The 23,332-nt window shown below is 32.0% G+C and overlaps 1 protein-coding gene across 1 annotated transcript; it reads right to left on the bottom strand.

Moving 5' to 3' along the window:
* Positions 1 to 796: 796 nt before the first annotated feature.
* LOC147064487 (prostatic acid phosphatase-like) lies at positions 797 to 19,502 on the bottom strand. The gene is made up of 8 exons (XM_085957595.1): positions 19,162 to 19,502; positions 17,417 to 17,515; positions 10,119 to 10,361; positions 7,446 to 7,631; positions 5,497 to 5,620; positions 4,478 to 4,695; positions 3,144 to 3,224; positions 797 to 1,218 (listed from the first exon to the last, which is right to left on the bottom strand). Exons 1-8 carry the CDS (start codon positions 19,348 to 19,350, stop codon positions 1,120 to 1,122), a joined length of 1,239 nt encoding a protein of 412 aa, XP_085813721.1. The 5' UTR covers positions 19,351 to 19,502; the 3' UTR covers positions 797 to 1,119.
* Positions 19,503 to 23,332: the final 3,830 nt, after the last annotated feature.

Below are 23,332 nucleotides of genomic sequence, written 5' to 3'. Positions count from 1 at the left end.
TGTCCATAAATATAATTTAATCTTTATTAAATTAAAAGATTGTAACCAAAAATGTATTCAAAAAGGAGAAAAGTTTAAGTAATATTGTGTCCGATGATGAATTAATTGTGGGACTAAATATTTGCGAAATTCTGACGAATGCTGCGCAAATTTAATATATATTTCAATCCGGAAGTTAAACAATATATTCCTGGAAAATTGCAGGAAATCTTATATTCGTAAGTATAACAAATATTTGCATGCCTACGTATTACAAACTAGACGTCAATAATAGAAATTTATATTTTTATACGTTCCGTACTAATACAGTTATGGGGGGGCAGCACTCGAAATGGAAAATTTTACGAACCGGAGCGCTCGCTAATTTTTCCGAAAATACTAACATAGTTATCTAAGTTTATGTGTGTTTTATAAAAATAATTGTGTTTGATTTTTTGTTATAATATGGCCATTCTAGCTCAAGCGGTAAAATTATTTTTTTCCACGAGACGGAACGACAACCTTGTCCATTTCGATTTCTGGGAGGGTAATGCAGTGTTTTTTTTAATGTAATTAAATTATCAATAACATTGTGTAGGTTTGAAATAATAATCTCCACCAATAATTTAAAAAAAATCTTACGTCACGTTTTCCCGAAAGTGTTCTGTTTGAACACAATTGAAATAATAAAACATAAAAAGATTTAATAAATAAATTAAATTAAAAATTCAACAAACTAACAGTATGTAAGTATAATTTATTATAAATTAAAATAGAAAAATATATGGTAGTAAAAAATAATAACAGTGTAAAATGGAAAATCTAATATTTAGTTACTTATACATACCTAGTATTGTCCATAAAAACTAAAAACACATTTGAATTGTGATTATTGTTGAATTATTATGTACCTACCTATATGCTACATCTATCGTGAAGACACGAAAAGTTGACTGTATATTCTTCTATTTTTCTTTAATAATATATAAACAAAGATATCACTAAAAAAAATTGAATTATTACATTTTAAATTGACTACTTAATAATAACTATTACAATGGTAAAATGGTTTCCAAACATAACAATATATTTAAATTATATTATCTAATGCGTTATTTTAATTTATAATAGAAAACGATGTCATGGTCCTCTCGGTGCTGGCGCAACAAACTTTGGATTCTTCGATTTACATTCATGTTCCCAGTTATCAGGAACTACGTCCTCAGTCAACGAAATCAACTGAAAAAATAAAAATGAGACGAACTACTTTATTACATAATATTATGTAAATAGATCGAGATTGTAAAATCTTGACTATTTATTTTATATTTTTAGACTTTGCAAAGGAAATAATTATTATATTACAATTACGTTATTCTAACATTTTTTAACAAATTAACCTTCAATGCATCTTAACTAGATGTCACTGTAATTATAATAATTATTATAAACCGATGTTATTGTATATAAATAGAAACAAGATTATTACTAATCTTAGATACAAAAATATCAAATTACTTCCATACCTACCTAATATTATTACCTAATAGTATCCACCTACCTAATATTATTTCTGTTTTAATTTTAATTTTATTTTAAATTGGCCAGTTTCTATTATCTACTCAACTACAGCATTTTATGTTTGACCATTCTATTAACTCAAAAATCGTTGTGGCAAAAACGTTAATTCACCTTTTTGTAAATAAACTCAAAAAACTAATTATTATTACTATAAACTTGAACTATAAACGAGACTTGACAATACTCAAATCGAATTCATAAACGATTACCGAATATCATAGAGTAGCAAGTTTAGGTAAAAATGTTTAAACTATATAAATAGAGAGGTTTCAATTTCTTGAATTTAGAAAAAGACGATTATCTCAAAACAAGGTTTTTTGACTTAACGCCTTTTGCCACTATACCGACGATATATTTTTTATAACACATTGCATTATATTTCAATCGGACTTTCTTCATATTTTGCCATATTACTATAAAAATATATGTGGACCATATACCTGAAAAGTAATTATGTGAATGTAACTGAATAATAATTCAGATTCTGGATTTACAGTAATTGTAATGAGTAATGATATTTTATCGAGATTCAAGTAACACAGTAATAAATAATTGTCTATGGCCTTTGTCACAAGTTATAATAATAATATGACACATAACGTGAAAATGTGACGGAGGCTGTATATCGAAGATAATCTTTATCGGTACTGTTCGGTTATCACTATTCGGTTACTACTAAAGCCAATTATCTTGTATTTTAAAAAATTGCGGCGTCTTACTGCGGGCGTGAAGATCTCTTCACATAATTTTTGCTGTCCGTATGATTAGCTTCATTATTTTGTTTTATATACACTAGAATCATTTTTATTTTCATAATTTCCCTGTGCTCTTCTCTCCCCGGCACTTTGCATTAGAAAGTAACTTTAAACTCAGTCAGAGCTCACTTTGAGCGTAGCAACCTTAGTCTTGGGGTATCTCATCCTAGGGCATTCCCGGCCTAAAACTTAACTAGATGCTTCACATCGCCAATGTAGGGCCACGTGATACGCTCGATTAAGACCGGGTGTGGTGCGTGGCGGGTTTTGGTTTGGAGGGATTAACTTCAATGTTCGGTTATCAGGAATACAGCGGAAAACACATTTTGAAAACACCCGATACACTGGATTATTTGTTAGTTTGGATTAGTTTAGGTTAGGTTAGGTTGGGCTAGGTTAGGTTTGGTTAGGTTAACCTAACAAATGATCCAGATTATCGGCTATTTTCAAAATGTGTTTTCCGCTGTATTCCTGATAACCAAACAGTACCTCTTTATCTACTAACGCCACTGCTACCCTGGAATTAAATCTTATTTCTCATTACGGAATATATGGCCGAAGCATGTAATTTCCTCCATTGTGTTTGACGGTAGTAAATTAGTTTATCTTAAAACTTCATCATCGGTAATGTGAACAATCCCATAAATACAGTCCAACAAGAAGTTTTGGGCACAAGCCAAAGGCGCTGTCGTCGACTAAATGGAAGGAGCTTGTTAGTTCACAGTTTTAACACGTAGCCAATAAGTTCTTGTTGGACAGTAGGTACACATAGTCGCCGATACAAGCACACCTCGAATTGTTCATAATATTGTTATTATAATTATTTACTTTGGTTAATGGACACGTAGAGCTACAGCCTGGTATGGTGAGCTGAGTGGGTTCAAAGGTTGTGGAATTTCGAAGGTAAATCTGAAAAAAATGATGAAGGTTTATATTATTATTTAGAAGTAGTTACCTGCATATTATAACTTTGTCGTTTTAACCAATTTAAAAGATACCTCCCTTATTATACAAGAACTACAGTCCGTGTAGTATTCGAAGATACCTACATTTTTCACTTTCCGAGTGAATGCACTTATAAAAAAATAAAATTTACTTATATCAAAATAATTACAAGATAAAAGAACTTTTTATGTACCACGTTTTTAAATTTTCTGTTGAATCATATAAACTTGACAATTCTATGTATTAATAAAAACTTTTTATTGTAGGTACTTGATAGAAATATTGAATAAATATTATGGAATACAGAAATGTCGTTTTGACATTTCATATTGATTTCCATAGTAACGCACGTATATATTAATAATTTAGTTGTTAGGACCCACTTAGCAACCAATAATAGTGAATAGTAAATATTACTTTTAACGAATTTTTTTCCGAAACATACAAAACAGATGGCCAAAAGTATTAAAAGAATGCAAATGAATGAATGTCGTCGTGTTTTTATATTTTCTAAAAGTTTCGAATGTCTAGCTAGTCGGGAAGTTAGGTAAAAAATTTGTACTTCACAAGAAAAAATCTGTACCGGACAAACAAGAATACTAGCTAATAAAAACGTGGTAAAATAGACGTGTTTATTTATTTATTTGAAAAAGACACGTTGAGTACATAACAAATTATTAATTCAGGACGTTCACAACATGACATTTCGAATAAAAATTACAAGTAATCAGTTAGGAAAATCAGAAAAAACAAAGTGGAGGAAAAAAAGAAACAATGTCACATAACTTTATGTAAGAGGTTTAATAGTCAGTTAAAAGCCAAGAATTAAGTATAGGTGCCGGCTAGCAGGTATTAGAAGGACTCAAACCCCCAGGCCGTGGGTGCTTTGAATGTCATACGGCCGTCTTAAAGCCTCATGTAGGTAAATTATATAGTGTGACTTAAGTACCTACTCAATTACAGTCCAACAAATTTATCTGAAGAACGGTCAAAAATGAAACTACGAACTATCACATGGACGCCATTTTGAAAACGTCATTCGAATGTCAGATTCTGTCCACTTGCGAGTCTTGATTGGGTAGTTTTCGACTGTGTCTCCCTCATCAATTCTTCAGATAAGTTTGTAGGTCTGCATTGAGCTTTTTTATTCATTTTCAAAATGTTACAAGCATTGAATAATAAGTACTTATTAGAATAGTTTATACGACAGTGTTTACCTTGACTGCATATTCATTCGTTAGATTATTCTCATATAATTCAAATAGAGCTGTTATTCCGTAAGTCGGAATTTGTCGGTCCCAAACATTTAAAGCGATAAGTAAATTTGAAATGGTAGAATCATGACCGGCATACACGAACATCTTTCTATCCTTTGGCGAAATTGTACCCTTGGCTTTCGCTGACCAATCATTTAATAACTTCTTCACCAATGGCCCTAAAAAATAACAAATTCATTTATCTATTAATCTGTCAATGAAGTGCATTATTTTATGCCTTGTTTTTAGAATTTTAAAATAAATGCATTATTAATAATTTATTAAATCATTTACATCTAGCGTTCATTTTATAAAGCTATACTTACAATATCTTAGTGTATAATATCTTTATAGTATCGGCGCTAGATATCAGTGGTTAATAAATAATATATTATTTTTAACACGGAACATAAAATTAATGGGACTTACCCTACTGACTACTGAGTGTGGTATAACAGGCTACGGATGTCAAGTGTGGAAAAATATATGATACACACGTGTTAAAATACATGTTATTTTCAATATTTAAGCATGTATGATAATAATATGCATTAAAGTTTGTAATGTGCATTGAACAGCGCTCGAAATGGAAAATTTTACGACCCAGAGCGCTTGATAATTTTACGAAAATATCAACATAGTTAAGTATCTAATTTTATATGTAGTTTATAAAAATAAGTAGATAAGTTAGATTTTTTTGTTATATGGCCTATCTAGTGAGGCAGTCAAATTATTTTTTCCACGAGACGGAGCGATAATTTTGGGGAACGGCGCTCCGGTGCGCTCGGCACACTTTGTTATATTTTGGTTCTATGGCCTGCCGTCATCAAGTACCCTGCTTCAAAACCTTGGTCTATGGCGATGGCTTTTACGTTTATATTTTATTAATCTCTTCTGTGATCATAATGTTATTATGATACATCATAGGTCTGGTACCTACATATGTGTTTTTATTGTTAAAATTTCTTATTATTACTTACCTCCTTTTAATCTTTTTAGTTCCTGGCTTTTTACATTCAAAATGAAGCTCATTTCTGTCAATGGTATCAACTTATGGGGATAATAATTTTCAGTCCATTTAGGCAACTTCAGACCGAGGTCATCCTGAAATAAATTCAGACACTCAATTTATATTTTAATGGCAGTTCTTGATTAGGAATCATAATATTCAAAGCCCCATCATTCAACCATACCCGGATAATTATTATGCTTGAAACACATTTGGTAAATGGCGAGGTGACCATCGTGTGGTTCTGTGGGTCTATTACTCTAATCTATACACAAGGCGGCTATCGGCAGCTATCGACAGCAGTTTATCATATTTATATATTGAGGTATTATACTTGTTACAATAAGTTATCCATCTAAACTGTCAAAACTGTCTATCTCGCTTTAAAAGTTAACACATCCAAGATAGGGGGTGTTAAAAATAGCACTTTTTCATCTATGGATCTAATGGGTTTTGTGGGTATATTCTATACACAATGCAGCTATCAACGGTAGTTTGTCATATTCATGTATTGCGGCGGTTAATTGTTATAATAAGTTAACCGTCAAAACGTACTATGTTTGAACAGTCTCTCTCTTGGTTGTGTTAACTTTTAAAGCGAAATAGACAGTTTAGACGGTTAACTAATTGTAACAGTGAAGCACCTCAATACATAAATATGATAAACTACCGTCAATAGTCGCCTTGTGTATAGAATAGACCCACTGATACACTTTGGTAGATTTTATTAACACTTCGTTTTCGGGTCAAAATGAGCTACGGGATGGGAGAATTTATCTGATAATATTTTAAATGCCAATTTAAACAACAATGCACACTTTTTGCCCGTGGCGCGAGTTTATCGTGAGCTCACGTGAACTTACGTGACGTGATCGTAATGTGTTTCTAGCATTATTCGCTGCACGACAAAATGTACGAGCAGATAGAATCTGATGCTAGAGGTTATTAAAAAAAACTACTGCATTGTGGAAGATAATTGATACATAATAGTTCTCAATGATAATACAAACAACTGTTTCCCTACAGTCCACAATAATAACGTTTACGGGTGATGTATGGATTGAAATGCACCCTTATGAATTTGTGAATCATTTTTTATTATTTACATTTACATTAACTTGAATGTGATACACTAATGAATGTTTCTTTTTATTTATTTTTTATAATGCTGAATGAGGCACCCATAAATTAAACAAAGTAATGGGTATGTACCTACCTAACAATAATATTGTAATTAAAATACCTACTTTGTCTTTTTTTCTGTTTTCATCTGTGGAGGTAAAATCTTCATAAACCATAATATTATCACAATATAAAACTTCGTGTGCTTATATTCTTCTGTCTTCAATATTTATTTTGGTAGGTAGGTATATCGCAAGAGTATGTGAAACTTAATTCATTCCATATTAATATATCAGTCCTAATAGCTCTCAGCACATCTATTCTACACACACGGCTGCTATCGGCGGCTATCGAGGGTAATTTATCATATTTTTGTATTTAGTCAGTTAATTGTTACAATAAGTTAACCATATATGAACTGTCAAAAAGTGCTATGTTTTAATAGCACCTCTCTTGGATGTGTTAACTTTAAGAGCGAGATAGACAGTGTTAACAGTTAAAACGGCTAACTTATTATAACAACACCTCGATACATACATATGATAAACTACCCTCGATAGCTGCTGATAGCAGCCTTGTGTATGGAATAGATGCGCCGGACTACCAAGTGGATTAGCGATGGATCCATAACAACGTCACGGCTCTTATACAATCTATTTATGAAGACAAAATACTTGCCTACCTATTTGATTTATTTTACTTTGATTTCTTAGAATATTTTTTATTGCTTATCAAGTTAATCCATGCAAATAATAAGTCACTCATTCCAGTTGATAATCAGTCAAAGTCATTGTTTACCTCAGCCTTTAGAGTGCTGTAGAGAGATTGAACATCATCTGGAGTAGTTATCGCCATTCCAGTAATTTCAGATAACTCTTCGAAGAGAAGAGAATTTCCTTGTAAAATCTCCGATACATCATCACCTTCAAACACGTTGTCAAGCTCCTCATAATATCTGGGACAACTCTTTCTGGCAAGCAGTAGCTGAAAAAATAACACATGAAGATTATCATATATTTGGTTTTTGGGTGAACATCGTGTGTGTTTTCCTCCGTATTTTCTCAATATCATCACACGTGTGACATTTATAGAAAATATTCTCTACAACAAGACCGAAACTTCGAAGGAAAAAGGAGAATGAACACACGGTGAAAAAACTGAATACGACTTCAAACCATTGTACCAAACCATGTATTTATTTAATGGGTTTGAAAAAGAGTTGTTAGTCATATAGCCACTTAATGTTTGTACAATACTTTTATAATATTCTATTCCTATTGGCCGATTTATAAATTGAAACCAAAAATATAGCCAGAGAAAGAACGGATTGATTAATTTCTTCAAACGGTTCTCAATTATTATTATTGTATAATAATAATATTATTAGAACAAAAATATACTTAGTTTTATTTGTTAATAATTATAATCGTGTACATGCCTACATTATGCTTGGGGAATCCAATCCCGAGCCAAAATTCTGATCCCAGGATTACAATTTGACAATCCCGCGATCCCGGGATTGGTATGTTTTTCCATTGTTAATATAAAAAAATTATATTTACAAATAACATTGAAAAAATCGGTCAAAAATAAATCTAGTGTAATTTATACTATTTAAGACATTTATTGTTAATAATTGTATAGGTACGTTCAATCTTGGAAATACATAAGTTTAATGGAGTAAATAATATTGTAATATAAATAATAATGTGAATGTAATATGAGATTGACGCCCACGGTGGCCGCGCGGCATAAGCGTTGGACTATCATGCCGTGGGTCCCAGGTTCGAATCCTGGGTCTGGCAAGTACACATATTGTTTTTCAATATGTGTGTGAGTCAGGGTATGGACCTAATAGGTTGAGCAAGTGGCTGACATCCATTTCTCGTAAAAAAAAATCTGTTATTACAAACCTCTACTCTGTGGAGGCCCATATGATCCTATTAGGATCGGACATGGTTAAAAAAAAAAAAAAAAAAAAAAAAAAATGAGATTGCTGTTTCTGATAGTAAAGACTTAATGAATGGGTTAGCGAGATTTAAAATAGTAAAGCAAATCATGGTGTACTTATGGCCTTTCCGCTTCATAAATCTAATTTAGTCAGCCCAATTTGAAACTGCCGTTAAACGTATGAGATCATGGTGGACTTACTTTGTAGTGCAAAGCATTGTTTTTTCCAATCTTTCTCATTTTTATTAATTTATGTAATCATACTTCATTCAAACTCAGTTTATTTCTAATGTAGTTATTTGTTATTAAAAGTTTTTTTCTGTTATATTTTCGTTTTTATTTTATTTTCCATAAAAATTGATAAAAAAATCAATCCCGAAAGTTTCGGGATTATGTTTATCAATCCCGGGATTCATAGGTATCGAAAATAGCTCGGGATCCCGGGATTGGAATCCATAATTATGTTTATTTCAAGTTTTTATGTCAAAAGCAGACCCTACAGCCTACCTACGCTATCAGTATTACGGACAGTAATAACGCAACAGTAATACTGACGGTATTGACGATACTGGAATCCATGTTTTATCGACCTTGCCATTATTTACTGATAATATTTCAAAAACATGACTTTTAACGAATTTTTAATAAATTTAAATTGTGAGATTTTAACTATACCGATAGGTAATATTATTTTACAGCGCAGTCAAGTTTGATTTATACCCATGTATAAGTTGCCGATTCATTTTATTTTTTCATATAAATTAATAAAAATGAGAAAGATTGGAAAAAAACAATGCTTCGCACTATTAACAAAGTAATTCCACCATGATCTCATACGTTTTACGGCAGTTTCATATTTGGCTGACTAATTAGATTTATGAAGCGGAAAGGCCATACACCATGATTTGCTTTACTATTTTAAATCTCGCTAACCCATTCATTAAGTCTTTACTATCAGAAACAGCAATCTCATATTAAATTCACATTATTATTTATATTACAATATTATTTACTCCATTAAACTTATGTATTTCCAAGATTGTACGTACACAATATTAACAATAAATGTTTTAAATAGTATAAATTATAGGTACTAGACTTATTTTTGACCGATTTTATCAATGTTATTTGTAAATATAATTTTTGATATTAACTATGGAAAAAATGACAATTCCGGGACCAATCCCGGGATCCCGGGATTGTCAAATTGTAATCCCAAAATCTCGGGATCAGAATTTTGGCTTGGAATTGGATTCCCTACACAAGACTGCTATCGGCAGCTATCGAGGGTAGTTTTTCATATGTTACAATAAGTTAGCCGTCTAAACTCTCTACATCGCTCTAAAATTTAGCACACCCAAGAGAGGTGCTGTTAAAACATAGCACTTATTGTAATTGTTACAATAAGTGCTAATACTACGATCAAAAATGTGAAAAACTACCCTCAATAGCTGCTGATGAAATGAAATTTAATCGACGAGTTAATGATAATAATATGTTCTCGTAAAATATATAACTTACCGTGTCTTCATCTAACGGTTCGCTACTTATAGGAATCGGAGACCAATAAACATCTGGACTCCAATCTGAGGATGTCCCTTTGGTTGGCCATAGTCCCGCTAGTGTAAAGGCACAGCTCATGTTAGCGCGGTCAGGACGCGTACTTTGGGCATAGACGGTGGAAGCTGAATAAGTAACGCCCAAGAATTCATCGTAGCGACTCCTCAAAAACTCTCCAAGCTTATACTGGTTCTTTTTTCCAACCTGATAATAGTTAATTTCTTATCATTCGTATCGGGGATATTATATCGGGAAAATGACATGCACTACATTTTAACGAATACATACTTGTATATTGCATAAATTACTTACATACCACTGGTTTCGAACCGCTGTGAAAAGTTTTAATTTTAAAAATATCTACCATTGTCAATAACCTCTCTTTGTGAATAATGATTTTGTGAATACAGAAATTCACTGAAACCGTACCTACCTATCGAAATTATTCTGACATCAAAATGCTCCAATTGTTATTATAGCATCTATAGAAGATAACCCTTATTTTAGCTATCATTCTGAAATGTTATAGCTATATTGACATCTTGTCAGGGACACTTTTGTTTCCCGGTGGTTGATACCGAGTGTCCACTCAAGAATGGCAGCAAAATACATGCGATCACTTTCATTCGAATAAAATATTGTTTTGAGCTTATTTTCAATGTATTTCTGTATGTATAGGTAAATCATTGTAGGTAAAGTGGTACTAGTGAAACAACATAATCTTGAAATTGCGCAGGTAGCGATATCTTCTCAGCGCACGAATTACATAGGATAAATTAACACCCTTTACTGCATAGTGTCGCAAATTTGCGTCATTTCAAACTATTTCAATATAGCCAATGCCATCTGTGTAAATTATCAAATAATATCCTTTTTCGATGCCTAGAAAACTGTTTTACCATTGACATCCTACTTTACCGATTTTTTTTGGACATTTCAAGAAATAAAGCATGTCTGCATTATAGTCTCTGCATTTCTGCTTTGACAGTTGATGAATTGGTATGTACGCGAAAATCCGCATTTGTGAATAATTTTTTTAAAAATGTACAGAAGATTGAAATTGGTTGAATAAAAATATCTACACATCAAATAAGGTGTGTACATTGGTTTTTTTTATAATTGTTATCATTTGGTTTTGTATACTGAAATGTAAGATTTCCTAATGTCGTAAATCTGCTACACCACGCAGTAACATACAAAATTAAATGAAATTTTCGAAAAAAAAAATATTATTTTTCTTTCATTCACAAGGCATTTAGACACCAAGAAGAAATAAAAATTTACAAAAAAAAAAATGCAGTAAAGGGTTAAATTATTTTACCTACCGCTATTATTTCCGACTGCTTCTACATGAAGCTTTTTGCATCGTTTTCTCTCGATCGACGTCGCTCTAACTACGTCATATTTTCTGTCAAAACTATCGAACTTCATGCTTATGTGGTATGGGATTAATACCATGGGTAACTACAACAAAAGCGATTCGCAATTGCATTAGTAGTGTTTGCTAGCATCAAAACAGGTATTGCAGCAAATAATACAAATACACATGTGAATCACCCATTGTGCCACTGTCGATTGATTTGCCTATAGTCGTAATTAGAAGCTTAAAAAGAAGAACGGTCCGGTTTTCTTCAGATGCATTAATTTTTTATGATGTCAAAAACACTTTTTGTTTTAATTCGAATCGTTGCTTTTCATATTCCTTTATCAAGGTTTCTCCAGAATGTTTTAGATTTAGCAAACATTGTGATGTTAGTTTATAGGCTAAAGTGCCAGTATAAATGTTAGATAGGCCACTATACTAGTAATGTGTACTTAGTGTGGTTATCGTTATTTCATTTATTCACCTCCTATATATGCAACCTACACTGTTTCTGGATTAGCCATAATACTAAAACTAATGTCATATGCATAGATGTAGTAAAGAAGTAAAGAAACCAATCTGGATGATTCTTTACAAAAATGATACTAAATAAAAGAATTGAAGCCAAGGAGGATCCTAGGAATCGATAATTTTGAACACATTGCACTACCCGCTATTTTTATTTTTTCAAATGGGATGAACCGTTCTATGACCATGCCGATGGCATGGTACAATTGTTGCATTTTCAATCGATGCGTGATTCGGTCTTGGTTTTATTGAAGAACTCAGAACAATTTTTGGTGGGTTTAAAAAAAATTAAAACCTCAATAAAAAAAACCACTAATTTCGCCTGGCAACATCGACATCATATCTTTGTGACCCCTAGGACCTATTTCAATTATTGTCAGAATACGTTCCGCATATTATGTACGTACCTATACGAAACGTCTATGGGAGCCAGGACCTACTAGTCATTTCTCCAAAACCTGCAGTGTTTTCAATAATTATATTCTTTAGTTCCATAATGAGATGTTGATTACGTTTATTTACTATCTACATCTTTTACTTCATACAATTGATTTTAATTTGATTAGCTTGAGTTTTATTTTTTAATTTAAATTATTTAATATGCTCTTTGAGTTTTACGAATTCCATAAAATTTAAGAAAAACCTACTAGGTAGTAGGTACAACTATCAATTTGAGAAATTAATATCGTGTAAGTAAACACGTCATATTATATTTTGGAGTAATTACCCAAAAAAATCACCGACCCCGGTCCCCATGCTGAAACTCTGACAATTTGTAAGTACCGCGTGATATTTATTTATATTAAATTTCAGGGATCAAAATTTTTTGGAAGCACTGAATTCGATTTGAATGTTTGAGTATGTTATTTTATTACTTATTAATTTGACCTTGGGGAGGCCTTGAATGAAAAAAAACTACCGGCAAATTTGGACGATATTTAGGCCAATGGTAGAGATAGTAGTGCTTATGCAATAAACTATCCATAACTACTAATACATTATGTTATATTTAAAATATTTATAAAGATTAAGAGTAGTTACTAACAATATAATTTCTGACAATTAATTTATTAGGTACCGGTACCTATCCCAGTATATTTCGATATCAAAATACCGATTTTAGAAATCGGACTATACTTATCGATATATTCGGTATTGAAAGTGGAAACAAAATGTATTAACTAACATTTTTTTATATTTCAAATTATTTATTTTTAACATATTGTGGACATTACAAATTATAAGTTTAAGACGTTCACAACATGACATTTAGAAACAAAGAAATATAAAACAGTATTACATAAAAAAAGAGATAGATCAGTAATAAGTTATTAAACAGTAGAAATGTGTAAATACAAAAAATATAAATTCGATAGGTACAAGGAAGTACACCGGATGAGTTAAGCATACCCTATTTTAAGAATTTATAAAACAACGTCCACCTATACTCATACTCACGTAGGTGGAATATATCAACACCCGAAGCAATTTTGTTGAACATAGTTATATCGCCCTCCCAATTGGCATTACCAGTGGCAGGTAGATTCTGCACCTTGAATAAACAACTGATGCTCACTATTTCTAAGATAGTTATCAGGGACACACAGGTCAACACTGCCCAGAATGGCAGAGTTCTCATTTATACCTCGCATAAGTCGTAAAAAATACGTAGCTAAATAATGATAATAATGATTTGTTTTTGTTGGATTAAGAATAAGTACATATCACACGTCATATTTTTGGATCATTTGTTTAATTCATTAAGCCCTGTCCACTCCAAACTATATTAGATAAAAAAATATTATTCTATCTATAAAATATCCAAAGTTATGTATGATTTAATTAAGTATTTTAGATATTTTATAGTACTGACGAGTATTTTTTGACTATTATCTATTAGTCCGGCGCTCCATTTGCACGCAAGTCAGATGATTTACTGTCTTCGGACTTTTTTTCGCGTGGAGCACCCCAGATCTGTGGACTTTTTAATCCGCAGACCAGGCTCGTTGGATTTCAAACATGTTTGATATTTAACTCTCCGAGTTGCCAGATTTCGTCCATCGATCACTATGCAAATTCCATTTGACATTATTACACGATCATTCGGACCGAAAAAATCTGTAATTGTTTTAAACATTTTCATTGATTAATTTGTTAATTTACATATTAGAAAATGAGAGATTTTTTTTTTTTTTTATTATTGTATTTATGAAATTTGTAAAATAAAACGTAAAACTTGTGTTGTTTTCACTGCTATATTATTTTATACAAGTTTACATAAATAACACAAAATTATAGGATTATCGGAAGACATTACGATAATTGCAACTTTTGACAGCTCGACTTTTTCGTTCGTTGATCAGTATCAGAGCATAGACAAATCGGACGATTTATTGTCCTCGGACTTTTGGCTCGCCAATGGAGCGCTGGCTTTATGGCTTGGTTTTCGCATGGTTTAATTGAATTTTAAAAACTAACCAACAACATTTTTAATAATAATAATTGTAGTCTTATTTCAATGAAAGCAAATATGTATGACTGAAAATGTTTAGTGTGCACTATTTATGGCGGATCTTAACACCCTACCTCCACCTTTCGCCACTTACTTATAGGTAGGTATTATAAAAAGTCGAACAAAAAATTAAATAATATGCCGTCGATATAACCTACTGTTTAATAATTTGTAACTGTCTTTTTGTAATGTAGGTACATTATTTAAACAATGTTACATATTTTACCGCAATCAAGGTCATTCCAGAAATAAAATTATTTTATTAGGTACATAGTTACGATAAGACTATTTATAATAAGTCCCACTCGATTTAGTGGGTAGGTACTTGGTTATCTAACATGGTCAACTGTGCAACACTGATTTTATTGTTTAATCATCACTCATATTTGCAATTAGCTTTAATAGAATTTAGTTATAATTAATTGAATTTAACTAGTTATATGGAAACGTCATATCAAAATTGACCAAAATTTGCTTGGTCAAGATTCTGGTCTATTCCAGTATTTTTGGGTTGAAACTTGTATGTAGAAAAAGAAAGACAATATTGATACAAAGATATAAACCTTTTTACATTCTGATCTCTTATTATGTGGGTACTCAGATTTAAAGTGGTAGATATAATATCTGTAACGTATTTGAATGAGAAACATCAATAGAATGGGCTGTAAAAAAATCTTTATTTTTATTGTCGAACCAAAACTTCTTGTCCAAGTGTTAAAACTATGAACTAACAATCCCCTCCAGTGCAGCTAATAGTACTTCCGTTTTCAAATGAGGAACGCCAGTAGGAAAAGGATTTGTTACTATTTTTACAGAAAAAAATAAGCAAATTTCAAAAAGCGCTTTGTGCGCAGACATTTCCAAAAGAAATTTGCAAAGTCAGCTCTTAATCATCGCCAATTTTTTTTTAGTTAGCAGTACGCAGATCTTCTGCTGCATAACAGGGTACGTTGGTTATCAAGAGGAAACGTTTCGCTTCCTTATTAACAGAAATCAAAGCATTTCTCCCTGAGAATGGTGTTCACTATCCAGAAATAGGTAACGGACAATCAGTTGATCCAAAAAAAATATTTCATGGGAGACGTTACGTCTCATCTAAATCAGCTTAATCATAAACTGCAGGGGAAGGAAACACATTTTTTTCGATGTTAGAAGAAGTTATTTCATACGAAAACAAATTTTCCCTTTTTGCTTCAGATTTCGAAAGAGAATCTTCGATTCACTTTCAAAGCCTGCTGAAACATCGCTACGAAAATAATTCTGATATTGACATTCGCTATTTCAAAACAACAATTTTAAATATGAGAAAAGCTCTTATCAACAGGTTTCAGGAATTCAGAAACAGCAAAGCGACGTTAGTCTTTGTTAAAAAAAATCTCCTAATGCTTCGGTAAGAGAATTATTTTTTTCTCCCTTTAATTTTGACATTGGCAACTCAACATTTTTAAATGCAATTGCTGGATTTAATAAATAAAGAATTATGAATTATGAATGTCTCTGTGCTGATATGGACATATTGGAAAAAAGCAAATATGAATATGGTTCATAGCACAATTAGTCTACTTTGAAAGACCTGGAGAAGGAAGACATGATGATTTTTAACACCTGGAATAGTATTCCTGACTCATAATATGATCAATTGAAAAAACTAGCGTTGCTGTTCTTTCCCTTTCCGGTTCTACATATTCATGCGAACAATCTTTTGCAAGCATGAACCTTATCAAGTAAGAGTAAATTGAGAAGTCGTCTTATTGATGAAAACCTGGCATTGTGCCTAAAATTAAAAACAACAGCATACAATCCTGACTTACCCAAACCTTTCAAGGAGATGGAAGGCAATTATTAATTTAAAGATAATAATTGATGTAATTTATATCTCTATAGACTTTTATATACTTTATTGATTTAATTTTATGGATACCTTACTTACAATTTAATTTTTATCAATAAATAATAACATTATTAAGTAAGACATCAAGTTTTTTTCAGTATACCTAACCTACCTATAGTTTAATTAAGACTTAAAACTTTAATTAAAGTTTATTAAGTTAATAATCAGTGTACCTACATATATAGTTCTAGTTTAAGAAATTTGGCTCTTCAAAGAAATCGCAATCGTTGTACTCTTGATATTTGGCTCTCTTGACTAATGAGTTTGCCGACCACTGGTCTAAGCTAAGGTCTCAGGTGTATTTTTTAATGTGTCTGAAACCGTGGACTCACAATATCGTCTATTAAAATAGAGATGGCATGAGATATTGGAGTTATGAAATGATGATAAAAAAATGCTTAAAAAAATGGGGCGGCATTTTGGCGCTGGTGCCTAGGGGCGGAATTTTATCTAGGGACGTCACTGCCAAAGACGAATGTAAAGTAGGTGGGTACCAGGGAACTCTGAAATAATGTAGGTACCTACCCACTTATTGTCGCATGCGAAAATATCAATACATACTAGTTATTCAATATTAATTAACTTACTTACCTCTTCAACATTAGGTAATATATATTTCTGTAAGTGACGGGACTAGCTGCATTTATTTCTTAATTACCGAAGTGAGTGTACAGATTAGCAAATATACGTCGTATGGCAATATGCATATACGAATTTTTATTAAGTATGGTTCTGGCAAGCACACATATTGTTTTTCAATTTGTGTATGAGTCAGAGCATGGAACTAATAGGTTGAGCAAGTGACTGACATCCATTTCTCGTAAAAACATAATCTATTAATACAAAACCTCCACACTGTGGAGGCCCATATGGCCATATTAGGATCGGACATGGTCGAAAAAAAAATTAATAAATATTATAGTTATTAGTATTACACATTATATGAATATATTTTAATGGCTTACGTGTGTAAGTTGACCCCAGCCGAATGGAGAAAAACTGTGGTTCGCGTACACATCTTTTGGATAGGTATCGGCTGGTGTTCTTTGACCATGGCGGAAAACCTACAAACATAAACATATAAATACGAACTTGTTTTTTTTCTAATAGACAAAAACTCAATTTGCTTATATTGATTCGAAACAGGATGGCCTCAGGCGTCCACTATGACCAGACGAACTTAAATTGCGATTTAAGACCAGCCCCAAGGTCAAGGTGATATAATAATTTTATTCATCAGGAAATACTGACAGACACAAACATTATTAATTAATCCACACTAAGAATTTTAGAGGTAGATACATCTACATAATATTATGTTAACAATAATTATTATGTGACAGTATTGAATACGATGGCCCAGTATTGAACGGTAACAAGTCAAAAATTCGACATTTCGCGATATTGGTATCAAAATATTCGTAAAAATAAGCTCTTGCCAGTTGTGTACAGAAACAATTCGAAAAAAATAATTTAGATACATTGAGAGCCAAAAAGCCCATATGTAATTTTACAAACTTTCAAACAAAACCAGATTTGTACAGATCCATTTCGAATAGTTTCCATTTAACACTGGCGATTGCCCATACATTTCAATTTCGAACAGATACATTCTGACATGTTTCCTTTTAAGACTTGTCAAATCTTGTGTATTGTAAAATATTCAAATATTAAAACATGCTATCTCAGAACTACGTTTTTTGAGTTGTTACTGTTAAATACTGGGCCATCGATAATATCAATAATTTTTTCAAAAATATTAGGATAATATTCCTATATAGATAGGTACATAATAACATTATCTATTTACATCTTAGAGGTGACCCCATAAAAGGATATTATTTGTCATGATTTTGAACCTACTGTAGACACCAGTGGCGAAGGGTGGAGGTAGGCTGTTAAGATCCGACATAAATAGTGTACACTAAACTTTATCAGTCATGCGTATTTGTTTTCATTGAACATAAGACTACATACAATGTGTACTGTGTACATATTGTGTGTTAGTTTTTAAAAATCAATTAAACCCTGCCTAATCCAACCCATAGTATAATAAGGCTTAATGTGTTTCAAAAACTAATCAACATTATCTGAAATAATATGTAGTCTTAATTAAACGAAAATGTAAAAGTATGACTGAAAAGGTGTGTACTATTTTTGTCGGATCGCCCATAGCACACTTTTATATTATTTCACATAACTATTTGGTTTGGTTTAGGCGGGGTTTAATTGAATTTAAAAAAAACTAACCAGCACCATCTGCAAACTGTATTATTAGCTCAATGAAAACAAATAAGTACGACTGACAAAGTTTAGTGTGCACTATTTATGTCGAATCTTAACAGCCCACCTCCACCCCTCGCCACTGATGGGCACAATAATATGTTATTGAATTTTCACGTGACAGACTTGAATCTAGTAATTAGTATAATAGTTTAATTCGATACTCTTATTTGAAGGTTATTTTATTCAATTAAAAATACATGTCATATTGAAGTAAGACTCTTTTCTAGAATTCTTAGCTTCACCGACCTAATTCACAATTATTTAGATAATAATGTAATTTGTCTGTGTTCCATAATTGCTATGAATTTAAAGTAGGTACTTAAATATTATTATGTGTTTACTTTTTATTTCAAACGACTGGCTAACAATAATTATTGTTCACACATATATTATGTTTAGTATTTTTTTTTCTTTTAATATTTACCACATGGACTAATTTCAATGATTGGTTGTTATCTCTTTGTTGGAGATGCTTCTCTCCTTTAAAAGCCACTCCTCCATCCGTTCCCGCCAAAAATTGCAGGAAAATTACTGTCACATAAAGACAATTCACGAAACACACTTTTCCCGCGATTTTATTTTTAAACGTGGAACATTTTCCAATGCCTTCCATTTTTCATCAGGTATCTACCACGTCACATTCTTTTTCTATTTTCATCTGTCATTTCGATTATGATTTATAAAATATCTAACTTGATTGTCATTCATTGACCACCGAAATTTAAACGTGATCCATTCCTACACGCGCGTGCATATTGGTATGAATCTACATACTTACTAACCTGTCTAAATCTAAAAAATACAAAATCAACGCTGCCTAAACTCAATGTTATTAGATAGGTAGTGTGGGTATATACGTACCTATACATTTTAAAAAGCGGAACACTTTTAAAGTTCAATTATAAATCATTTATAAGTAGGTACATATTTATTTTATAAAATAGTATGAACACATAGTTAGGTACATAGAAAATAATAATATTACATACCTCATACAATTAATAATTAAAACACAATATTATCACGTCACGTGAACTCATGTGCTAGAACCATTAGAGCAAGGGTTCTAATAGGTCGATCTCGAAGCAAAATTTGGTCGATCCCAATTACCAATGTGAATTTTGAAAATAATAATGATTTCCATATTTTTCTACAGTTATACAGAATGAAAATAATATCCAAAATCTAGCTCAAAGCCATATACTAATATAGGTACTATATAAGTACCTACTACTCAAAGCATTGCAATGATTTTTCCAATGTATGTGGGGAATTTCGAATTACAGTCGATTGAATTGTAAAATGACGTTTCGACCATATATTAGGCAGATTGAGCATCGCTTGGGGGCGCAGTTACTCGAAGGGCGGCAAATCGAGAAGAATCATTAGGTATACTTATATTGAAATATGTACCTACCTAAACTTAGTAAAAACGAAAATATCTTTCCATTAAAAAAATCATCTCACTGGTTGGAAACAAAATGTATTAATTAACATTGACATTGACCAGCAATGACACATACAGAATTGTGAATTATAGGTAGATACATAGGTATTGACCAAATTACTTTATCCGAATATTTTTCCCAGTCACTCGCGAGTTTTGAAAGTTGTCAGGTGTATTTTTTAATGTATCTGAAACCGTGGACTCACGAATGATTTTTTTGAAATTTGCAAAAATGAAATTTGAAAAAATGAAATTTTGCTAGTGATGTATCCACACGTTGCTTATCGTAATAGATTTTTGGGGTTTCACCGCATGTTCGCAATCCTTCTTTCCTCGACGTTTCTGGCTCGTTGCAAAAGCCGTTCTCATAATAGTAATGGCCTCTGAAATGAGCAACTTCATCATCACATTATCTCTTTAGAATGACCTGTATAACGAGCCCGAAACGTCGAGTACAGAAGGATTAAGAACACGTGGTGATAAGCCCTAAAATGAGAAATGTATTAAATCCAAATAATAGGTATCGAACACGCTTGACGGATGACACCTTGATGACTAGTAGCATTTTGCAATAAGTAATTATAAGCCAAATTATTTGAAGATTACCAATGATACACGGTATCAAATATTTCACTAATTATAACTACTTACATATTATTAAGAAAATATATTTTAATTAATTAAAAACAGTATGAAGATTTTTTTTCTTCGCCCTTGCTTCCCCATATCTATTTTAAAAAATACGAAAATATTAAAATTAATTTCATTTTGCAGTTATTTAATGACGTTTTGCTTTTAAAGTGATTATTTTTAACTTGATGAACTAAAAAAAGCAACAACAAAATTTCTTATAAGGTTCTTATTAGTGGGGTCATTATTAGAAGAGCCAACCTCAAAAGGCTCATTCAAAGTATAATTGAATCACGATTAAAGCGTCAATTGCCTGTCATTAATTGTAGCTCCTTCCAAATCACTATATTATTATCCGAACACATTAACATCACGTCACGTGCTGTCACGTGTTGTCACAATGAGATAAAGATAGTGAATCACTATCTATATTTCAACCTTTTTATCTTTACCCCAGTATTACATCACGTGTCAGCACGTGACGTGATGATAATCTGTACGGGTCATTATGGTCATATGGGCTCACGTGACCCGAACGGAACGATATAATATTATACATGATGCGAGTAGGTGAGACAAAACTGATGAAAACATACATGAAAAGATATTTTTCACTGCCAACTCATCTGCCGAGGATTAATATAATATATAAATTATTTACAATAAAATACACAAGTTTATTGAACATCCAATATTCAGAATAATAAATAAATTCCCCCGTAAAAAACAATAATAAAACTAGTCTACTCATTTATTATAATATAATATAGTATTTAATATAAAGTTGTTCTCTCCTACCCACATAAGAAGTGGCGTTATAACGATAAAAATGTAAGTAGGTTTATACCACAGAACAGATAAAAAATAGAATACCGATAGGCTATATTCAAATATACGCCGCATATTGATGCAGGGTTTTGAATGTGTGGGTCCCCATTATTTCTAGTTCCTGCAACTTCCCGCGATTCTTTAGAATTTTAGATAAATGCATGTAAGTTCATGAAAGAAAACAAAACATTTGTCTATTACCTACATTTTTACATTTTAAATGTAAAAAATAATCACTATGCATTATTATTTGTTTGTATTTCGACAATAATATCAATACAAATCTTATTATTATACCTACCTAGGAATAGGTAAATAAATTATTTTCTTGTAGGAAACTGCAACGGCATGACGTACACGAACCATACCATAGATAATAATTATAGCCGATTAGTGGTATATTGAAAAAGTATGGTAAGATACTGCGTATGCAGCATGCCATCCCTTTCTAAAAAATGACGTCACCTGGTACACTGCCGTATTTTTTTATGTTACAGTTATCAAGCGTGAAACGCAGAAAACTGATTATTAATAGAATTGTTTCAACGGAGAAAAGAAATTACAACATATTAAATAAAGACTCTATTATATTATAAAAAAAAACATAATATGGCGATAGTAAAAATTAAAATATCGCCAAAATGACCAGACGTATTTTGCGATGCTGATGACTTGCTTTGCGCACAGCGCAGTGCGCAAAGTGCCGTTTATGCCCCTGCGCCGTGCGCCGTGCGGACATCGCACGACTTCTTGCAGTGTGCTCTGCCACTGACACCACGCTGACTGGGAATTTATTGTTGCAATGCGAAACGGCTTCGATCATACGAATAAATATTATCAAAAAGTTATATTAATTTACATAAACTAGAGAATATCATAATTAATTCGTCAATACTCGACGAGAGTGAAATTGAGAGCTGCGCGCACACACCGTTACGACAGTATGAAAGTAGCTGCGAATCTGTGAGCTGTATACAAACGCAAGTTTGATAGTAGAATTTTATTATTCTGTTGCCTAGGAAACGAATTTATTATTGTTGGTCAAAATAAAATAAAAACAACGAGAAATAATTACATATACCTATTACAATTATTTATTTAGTGATATAAGTTAAAGTGTATAGAAATAAACCCGCGCCGCTCCAATAAGCGGCCCTCCTTTATTCTAGTTTTTGCGATGCCGAAGACTAACGCGGAAAATTGTCGGCACCAGCGATTGCGAAAAAAATCTGAAATTGCAGCTTAACCTCGACCAGGAGTTTCTGTACGAATTCAAAAAGCCATGACAGCAGCTGAACGCATGCGACTTTGTAGACTACAAAAGAAAACATTAAAACGGCTTTAAATGAAAATGAGTCACGGATCTTCTACGTTTGATAATAATTGTCACACAACATTGCAAACTGCTCCACTAACATCAACGAACAATCATCAACTGTTTCGAGCTCAGAGAAAAAACCAACAACCAATAATTGACACGTCACATATACATCAAGTTGCCATGGACCAAAACTCATCTTTGCCATATAGCGGTTATAATCGATTCAGAAGTACCCATGATGAATTTAAAAAAAAAATCGGTGTTAGAAGTTATACTTCTTTAGCGTAACAAAACAAAAAAAAACTCATCTTTGCCATACAGCGGTTATCGATTCAAAGGTGCTCACGATGAATTAATAAAAAAATCAAA

The sequence above is a fragment of the Rhyacophila brunnea genome, unplaced genomic scaffold (assembly GCF_057557595.1).
Source record: "Rhyacophila brunnea isolate RB1 unplaced genomic scaffold, BYU_Rbru_1.0 scaffold_7, whole genome shotgun sequence".
NCBI lineage: Eukaryota > Metazoa > Arthropoda > Insecta > Trichoptera > Rhyacophilidae > Rhyacophila > Rhyacophila brunnea.
This window is presented reverse-complemented; position numbering and strand designations above follow the sequence as displayed.

What these genes read in the sequence shown, in the direction of transcription:
- LOC147064487 (XM_085957595.1), bottom strand. Translation starts at nt 19,350, where the DNA reads ATGGAAGGCATTGGAAAATGTTCCACGTTTAAAAATAAAATCGCGGGA. An exon ending in GCTGGGGTCAACTTACACAC is followed by an intron (nt 10,362 to 17,416) that starts GTAAGCCATTAA and finishes AACTATTATCAG; the next exon opens with GTTGGAAAAAAGAACCAGTA. An exon ending in AACCGTTAGATGAAGACACG is followed by an intron (nt 7,632 to 10,118) that starts GTAAGTTATATA and finishes TTATTTTTTCAG; the next exon opens with CTACTGCTTGCCAGAAAGAG.